Genomic DNA, 9228 nt, shown 5'->3' on the forward strand with positions numbered 1-9228 from the left:
ATATTAAAATATAAATTATTAATATAATTAGTTAGTTTTTATTAGATAAATATTGCTGAAAATTATTTAGGATAATTTAATTATAATTAAAGATTATAATATATATATATATGTATATATATATATATATATATATATATATATATATATATATATATATATATGTATTTAATTTTTTCAAAAAATTTCGCCTTTATTTTATTATGGAGGTTTTCCAAATTAATAAAAAATCATATAAACAATTCCTACACCAACACATACTAAGCATGCGAATCCGTAAAAATAATCTACATTAAACATTTTACTTTGCTTTACTCTAAAAATAAGTGAAATATTATAAAAAACAGTTGCAATAATAAATAAACATGCGCTTTAACAACACATAAAAAGCGAAACTCTATAAAACCATGTTGAAAAGTTATCTGCGAGTACTCCTTTACAGTCCTAATTTAAACATCCATATTCATATAATCTATCTGAAACTTTTAAATTTACATTTTCTTCCCAAATTAAAGTTTAAAAATCAGGATCACAATGTAAAGAGTAAATTTTTTCATTGCCGACTTATTTTCTAATATATTTTTCGCAATGAAAATTTTCAAGTACATAATCTTTTGAAATATAAGGCAATTATTCATTCCATGTCTTAATAATTTTCTCTCTTATTTACTAAGAATCTCGGAACATTTTTTAATTCAAACCAGTTAATGTACAACTCAAAATAAATAATATAGACCCTATAATTAGATAATTTGCTCTTATTTTTTTCACAATAGTAAAATAAATTATAAAAGAAAAACCTAAAACAACATATGCTAATATATGAGCATTTTATACTAAAGTAGAATTAGAAAAAGATTCCATACCATTTAATGAATAATATTCTTAGGCTTGTTTACAACTCCAAGCTGTGCATAAAGAAAATGAAATAAGTACTACATTAAAAAAATGAGAAACAACTCTTAAATCATGTTGGCCGATTCCAATTATATATTCCCAATAAATAAAAAAACTTAGAAATAATTAATTTATAGACAATAAAGTTACACATACAATTAAACTATAATAATAGGCTATTAAAAAAAAAAATATTAAAAATATTAAAAATAATAATAAATATAAAAATAATAATAATAATAATAATTATAATAATAATAATAATAATAATTATATTAATAATAATTTTAATCATTATTATAAATATTTATTTTTTACTACTTTTATATTTTTTTTATTTTCAAATTTCATATTTTTTATTTAAAATAGTTATTTCAAAAAAATATGTGATTTTTTTATTTTTTTTATTGTTTATATAATAAATATTTACTATATATTAAAATAAAAAATATTTTAATATTTATTTAAATTTTAATTATATTATTTAATTACATTATTAAAAATTTTCAAATTTTACTTTTCCATTTTTTGCTATATATCTATCATCACTAAAACTATTCCATTCTAAAATAAAAAGTAGAATAATTATATTCACAAAAGCAGTTAAAATACTCAAAATAAAAATAAATTGTGTAAATATATTAGATGCTAAATGTAGTTTCTCTACACTATTTTCACTATTGAAAATTTTCAATGATGTAGATCTTGCCCATACGAATATTAATATACCTAACAAAATCATTAAAGATCCATTTATTGTTATTATTAACATAAATACAGAGTCTGTTTCTAATTAATGTATTGTTGATACAAATGCTAAAGGAATATTTATTAATATAAATATTATTGATAGAATTTTCATTGATGATAGAATATATTATTTCTCTTCATTATTAAAAGCTTCTCCTTTAAAGTTTTTTAATTGTAAATCTACTGCAGTTTGCGAATTTTAAAAGTATGTTGCATTATGCATATATGATTCTGATTATATCATTTTTTTTTAATTTTTAATATTTATTAAAATTTTATTTTGTTGTAAGTTTTTTTTTTTAAATAATAAAAAAAATATTTTCTTAAATAAAAAAATATATATTTATATATATATATTTAAATTATATAATTTAATCTTGCTTTTTTTTTATTTTTTTTTAAATAAAAAAATAGATTTATTTGTTATTTTTAATTAATAAAAAAAATGCGAATAAATAAACTTTTTCATTATACAATATATATATATACTTTTTTTTTCTTTTTTTATAAACAACTTCTTAATTTATTTTTTTATTAATAATTAAAAAAAAATATTAATGTATTTTTATATTATATGTAATTTAAGAATAATAATTTATACAATTTTATTTTTTAATCTTAATAATTATTTAAGTATAATTTTTTTTTTATCAGAATTCTAACTATTTTATGATAATATATAAAATATTTAAAAAAATAATAATTAAATCAATAAAAAACTTATAAAAATAATAAAAAAAACTAAAATAGTCATTAAATATATTTAAAATATTTTTATAATTTATCCTTAATTAATTAAAAAATCTTAATTTTTTTTTTTTTTTTAAAAAATGTTAAATTTTATAAAATCCGAAAAGCTTGAGCTTTATTAATTATTTTTTTGTCAAGAATCCAGTTTTTAAATAATGACCTTATTAGCAAATTAAGAATGTATAAATTTAATAAATATGGATTAAAAAACTCCTTATTTTTAGCGACCATACTAATAGTAAATAACAAGATGCAACAAACTTATTAAAAAACTAAAAACAATTGAAAACTATATAAATAAATCTGATATAATTCAAATATAAGAATATAAAAATTAAAAATACACCAAAAACTAAATTCCATTACTCGAAATAGAAGAAAGCCTTGAAAAAATCGAACAAAACATAAATTAATATAAAGAATCTTTATAAAAAATTGACGAAAATAACCTTTTATTAGAACAATAAAATGTATTTATTGACTTATTAATGGACTAAATATTTTATTTACAAAAAAAAACAATTACAAATACAGAATTTTATTTTCAAACAATATGCGGATCTATTGTAAGTACACAAGAACATTTATTATAAAAATTATATTTCCGAATAACTAAAGGCAATGGAATATTTCTAGCAAAAAAGCAAGGAAATTATTCCTATTTTTACCTCTTCTTTTTCAAATCAGTCCTTATCTAATAAAAAATCAACAAAGTCCTCTCTATATACCAAGCTAATATATTCAATATTCCCCTCTACGATATATACGAGGTCGAAAGGATTAAAAAAGAAAACCTCTAGCAACTAAAGAAAAACAACAAACTAAAATTTCTCCTAAACCAAACCCTAAAAGACCTATATATAAGTATAAGTTAACAAAAAAGTAAATAAAGTCTTATATAGACCTATAAAGAGAACTTAAACGACTAAAAAATATTATTTTAGGCTCTAAATATGACCAAATAAATCCAAAACATAAACAAAGCATTATTATGGTTGCCTAAATCTAAAGAAGATTAAATTTTAGAATAATTAAAAAGCCAGAAAATATCTTATGTGCAATTATTTTTAGTCCCATAACATGAATATGATAATTTTAAAGTCAAAAAAATACCCACGAAAATTCAAATAAATAACTTTACCAAAATTTTTCAAGAAATTGTTAATTTATATGGAATTCCTGCTTATAATGAGATAAATCCTGCTATTTTTTATATTGTTTTTTTTCCTTTTTTTTCGGAATCATGTTCGGAGATATTTTCCATGGAATAATTTTGATTTTTTTCGCTTTTTTTTTAGAAAAAACATTCACAGTTTTTAAATAAATTAAATATTTAGTGCTTTTAATGGGATTATTTTCAACTTTTTGTGGTTTTATATATAATGATTTTGGCGGAATAAGCCTAAATCTATTTGATTCTTGTTTTTTTAAAGAAAAGGATTGCCCATATAAGTTCGGAATAGATCCAAAATGGGGAATTTCTGATAATAAAATGTAATTTATGAACTCATATAAGATGAAAATGTCCATATTATTCGGTTTTTTCCATATCCAACTCGGATTACTACTTAAAGGATTCAATAAGTTATTTATATAATAAGATTTTGCCACATTTATCTTCGAATTTATCCCATAAATAATTTTCGTGAACTCATTTTATGGTTTTTTGGTACTTTTAATTATTTAAAAGTGGAATATTTAATTTTTATAAGAAAATACATCTGCACCTTCTATAATTTAAATTATGTTAAATTTTGGACTTGATGAAAAAAACTTATTCTATAAATAATTTATGGGGACAAAAAATGATATTTTTTATCTTTTTTTTTTACCTATTTTTTGCTGTTTTTCTTTACTTTTGGCAAAGCCTTCTTTCCTATATTTAAAATCTCTTCAAAAAAAAAACTTAAATAATTAATATGTTCTTATTTAACATAATATATAGTATCCACAAGAAGAAGATTTTTCCGAAGTTTTCATTCATTAATTAATTTTTACAATTGAGTTTGTACTCGGCAGTTTCTCGAATTTAGCTAGTTATTTAAGATTATGGGCTTTAAGTCTAGCTCATTAAAAATTAGCAGAAATATTTTTCGAGAAAATACTTTTAACTTAAATTTAAAGCAATAATATTCTATATATAATAATCGGATTTTTCTTTTTTGCAGTTCTTAGTTTCGCAATTTTGATATGTATTGATGCATTCGAATGCTTTTTGCATAGTATAAGGTTACATTGGGTAGAATTTTAAAGTAAATTTTATTAAGGAGATGGAATTTTATTTTAATATTTTAGTTTTGATAAAGATACTTTAATTTGAATATTATATTTTTGTTTAATAATTTTGAGTTTGAATGATAAATTTTATATTTTAATAAAGTTTTATTATTAATAAAATTTAAATTTATATTATATATAAAAAAGTTTGATTAATATTTATTTTATGATTATATATTAAAATTAAAAGTTTGTATTATTATTATAAATAAAAAATATATAAAATTTTTTGATAGAATATAATTGGATGAAGGAATGAAAGATTTTCAATTAATAAAAATTTAAAGTTAAATGTAAATATTTAAAAATTAATTAGAATATTAAATATATATATATATATATATATATAAATTTATTTTATTTACATATATATATTTTAAAAAAGTTCTAATATTAATTTTATACAATTTTTTAAATTTATTATTTCTATTATTTTTTTTATTTTTTTTTTCTTATTATATACAATATTATTATAATTGTATTTCAATTAATAATATTAAAATTATAATATCATATTTAAATAATATAATAAAAAATAAATGTTAACTAATAATTTTTATTAAATTCAATATTTACCTTATATCTTTAGCATACAAAATATTAATTATTTATTCTTAAAATTAATTAATTATAAATAAAATTTTAATTAACTTAAAATATAGCTAAGAAAAAAGATAAATAAATATTTATTATTATATAAATAAATAATATTTAAATACAATTTTGTAAATATATTTTAGTAATAAATTAACTTTAATGTTTTAAATCTTATTATATTATTTATCTTCTATGTTATCTAATATTATATTAGAAATTATTTTTTATTTTTAACTTTAAACTTAAATTAATAATAAAAAAGTTACATTAGATAATATATAATTATAAAAGTATATAATTAAATTTGAAGCTATAATATTAAAAAAAAATCTTTTAATTTATAATTAATATTAAATAATAAGTATTTAATTTGATTATATAAATTATTCATATAAAAAAACATTGTATTTGTTTCTAAAAGAATTCATTATATAGAAATTTTTATTTTCAAAACATCAATATTTTAAATTAATTATAAAATATTTAGAAAAAATAATAATATATAACTAAAAAATGTATATTTTTAATTAAATTCAATAACATATATTTTATTTTTATCAATTCTTTTAATTTTTTTTATTGCTAATCTTCATTATTAATATTTATTTTATAAAAATTAATAAGGAAATTAATATCTAAATAAATAAAAGCAATTATAATAATCTTTATTATTAATGAATAAAATAATAATAATATATTTTTTTACTTATTATATTTTATTTTATTATAATATATTATATTATATTTTTTTATTTAATTTAATTAAATTTAAATTTATATTAATATTAATTTTTTTTTCATGTAAATAAAAATGATATATTGAAATAGTTTATATTTTATATTAAAAATATTAAAATTATATATGATTTCTATATATATTATTATATAATAATTTATAATTTTTAAATTTAATTTTTTTTTGTAATATTTAATAAAAATATAAAAGAGAAAAATTATCTTATTAAATTATACTTCTTTTTAAATACTATATTTGTATTTATTTTTATTTTTTGTGTATTAATTAAAGATATTGTTTTTTTAAATTAAATTTAAAAAATTAATTTATTATATTTAATCAAAAAAAAAATTAAAAAGAAATATTATAAAATTATAAATTAAAATTAAAAAGCAAGTGAAAAAAAGTGCGCACTTCAAAAACAATACAAAATAAATTAAAATATTAAATTCGCATTTAAATTCTAAATTAATTATGCTATATATATTATAAATATAAAAAAATTAAAAAAATAAAATAAATAAATAATAAAAATACAAAAATAACAAATAACAAATAAAAATTAAAAAAAATGATAGTAAACTCATAAAATGTAGTCTATTCTGAAGACTAAATTACCGCAACCTATGAATATCGTCATTAAAATGTTGAAAAACAATAAGATGGAAAGATCATTATCACTCCCAAAACAACATCCTACACTTTTAAAACAAATACAAAGGTACCTAAACTTGGCATATTGTTAGTCGGATGGGGTGGTAACAACGGAACCACATTCACTGCCGGAATTCTCGCTAATAAAAATAAATTATCTTGGTAAAACAAAAGAGGTGAATAAACTGCTAATTACTATGGTTCTATTACTTAATCTTCAACCATAAAAGTCGGATGTAATGGATCTGAAGAAGTATTTTTACCCATGAAAGATATTCTCCCATTAGTAAATCCTGATGATGTAATAATTGGAGGTTGGGATATTAACGAAATGAACTTATCCGATGCCATGAGAAGGGCTTAAGTTTTAGACTATAACTTAATAGAAAAAGTATCCCCTTACATGTAAGATTTAGTGCCTATGAAATCTGTTTATTATGAAGATTTCATTGCTGCAAATCAAAAAGATAGAGCCACTAATATATTAGAAGGAAACGATAAATAAAAACACTTAGAAACTATAAGAAAGGACATCAGAGAATTTAAAGAAAAGAATAAATGCGAAAAAGTAATTGTTTTATGGACAGCAAATACAGAAAGATTTTGTGAAATCAAGACTGGAGTGCATGATACTGCCGAAAACGTCCTTAAAGCCATCGAAAATTCCGATCCTGAAATCTCTGCCTCTACCATATATGCTGTGGCCTCTCTCTTAGAAGGATCTAGCTATATTAACGGTTCTCCCTAAAACACTTTAGTTCCTGGAGTTATTTAACTTGCTAAAATGTAAGACGTATTCATCGTTGGAGACGACTTCAAATCCGGCTAAACCAAAATGAAAACTTCCCTCACCGATTTTTTAGTAACTGCCGGAATCAAACCTATGTCTATTGTTTCATATAATCATTTAGGTAACAACGACGGAAAAAACTTAGCCTCCGAAAGATAATTCAAATCTAAAGAATTGAGCAAAAAATCATGTGTAGATGACATTTTAGCATCCAACAAAGTCCTATATCCCAAAACTCATAAAATTGACCACGAAATAGTCATTAAATATGTCCCATATACCGGAGATTCTAAGAAAGCTATGGATGAATACATCAGTGAAATTTTCTTAGGAGGATAAAATACTATTGTAATGTACAATGTTTGCGAAGATTCACTTTTAGCAGCTCCTATTATTTTAGATTTAATACTTCTAACTGAATTATTTGAAAGAATTGATTATTAAGTTGATGGAATGAGAAACTTCTCTAGATTTAATAGAGTTTTATCCACTCTTGGGTATTTGTGTAAAGCTCCTCTTACTGATTAGGATACACCTCATATTAACTCTCTCTTTAGATAAAAAACTGGATTAGATAATATTTTTAGAGCTTGTGCAGGATTATAACCTGATGATAATACTTTACTTGAATTTAAATGTCCAGTTGTTTGAAGGAAATTTTCGCATATATATTTTACTAAATTTTGTTATTATTTTCAAAAATATTAATAATAATTTAATTATACATGTTAAATAATATTTGTGTTTTGTATTTATTTGTATTTAATTAATTAGAAACTATTTTTTCTATTTTTTTATTATAAATATTTTACATTATTAATATAAAACATAAAACAGTTTTTTCAAAAAAAAAGATTAAACTATAGTCTTATAATCTATATTCCATTAATAGAAGGGCGAATTTTTTATTTTTTTTAAAATAATGTTAATTTTTATTGGAAATTAATCTCAAAATAGTAATTTTTTTTAGAAATATATTCTTAAGTATTTAAAGAATATTAATAGTAATCAAAAAAAAAAATTCAATATTTTGATTTGAAAAGAGATTTTAAATTAAATGAATAGAAAAGCAACATAAATAAAATTATAAATTCATTAAAAGTCAAAACTAAATATGAATATTTTATTTAAATTTAATAATAAACAGAAGAGCAAATCATGTTTCTAGATATATAAAATAAAAATTAAAAAATATTAAAAATTAAAAAAAAAAAATTGGAAATATTAAAAAGTGAATAAAAATAAAAAAAATTAAAGTTAAAAATATAAAAAAAAAAAAAAAAAAAAACAATAAAATTCTCCTTTATAGCTTATAGAAAATAAACTAAATTAAATAAATATATTTAAATAATTATAAAGTATTTTCCATATTAAAACTAAATATTTTTCTAAGTTTAAACTTTTAAATATTTTTCAAATATATAAAAATCATTATATAAAATAATAAATATAATAAAAATAATCAGAATAATATTTAGTTTTTAGTAAATATATAAATAAAAAGATTATGAAATGTTTAATAAAAAGTATATTCTTTTTTAAAAATCCTTCAAATATAAAATTCATATAATAGAGAAAATTTGTAAATATATTTATTATTTTTTGAAGGAGATAGAAATGACATTTTTTTTTAAATAAAATACATATAATATTTAAGAAGATTTTGAAAAACCAAAAAAAAAATTTAAAAAAAAATTAAATAAAAAAATAAAAAATAAATTATTTAAAATAAAAAAAACCAAAACAAAAAAAATGTATTAAATAAATAATGCATTCC

The 9228-nt window shown here is 18.0% G+C and overlaps 1 protein-coding gene across 1 annotated transcript, besides 15 other annotated features; it reads left to right on the forward strand. All coding sequences in view use genetic code 6, as the record gives it.

Annotated features, from left to right (window-relative positions):
• The first annotated feature begins 94 nt into the window (after window positions 1-94).
• Window positions 95-164: a microsatellite.
• A 941-nt stretch (window positions 165-1105) lies between these two features.
• Window positions 1106-1183: a microsatellite.
• A 129-nt stretch (window positions 1184-1312) lies between these two features.
• Window positions 1313-1367: a microsatellite.
• Window positions 1348-1385: a microsatellite.
• A 556-nt stretch (window positions 1386-1941) lies between these two features.
• Window positions 1942-1992: a microsatellite.
• Window positions 1983-2022: a microsatellite.
• A 2732-nt stretch (window positions 2023-4754) lies between these two features.
• Window positions 4755-4798: a microsatellite.
• Window positions 4799-4998: 200 nt separating this feature from the next.
• Window positions 4999-5023: a microsatellite.
• Window positions 5024-5964: 941 nt separating this feature from the next.
• Window positions 5965-6024: a microsatellite.
• Window positions 5979-6017: a microsatellite.
• A 480-nt stretch (window positions 6025-6504) lies between the features above and the next one.
• Window positions 6505-6577: a microsatellite.
• Window positions 6515-6570: a microsatellite.
• IMG5_070970 (myo-inositol-1-phosphate synthase, putative) lies at window positions 6523-8252 on the forward strand. The gene has a single exon (XM_004036708.1). It carries the CDS (start codon window positions 6579-6581, stop codon window positions 8100-8102), a length of 1524 nt encoding a protein of 507 aa, XP_004036756.1. The 5' UTR covers window positions 6523-6578; the 3' UTR covers window positions 8103-8252.
• Window positions 8253-8637: 385 nt separating this feature from the next.
• Window positions 8638-8682: a microsatellite.
• Window positions 8641-8730: a microsatellite.
• A 395-nt stretch (window positions 8731-9125) lies between these two features.
• Window positions 9126-9173: a microsatellite.
• The last annotated feature ends 55 nt before the right edge of the window (window positions 9174-9228 follow it).

The sequence above is a fragment of the Ichthyophthirius multifiliis genome (assembly GCF_000220395.1).
Source record: "Ichthyophthirius multifiliis unplaced genomic scaffold scaff_1120509250387, whole genome shotgun sequence".
Taxonomy (NCBI): Eukaryota; Ciliophora; class Oligohymenophorea; order Hymenostomatida; genus Ichthyophthirius; species Ichthyophthirius multifiliis.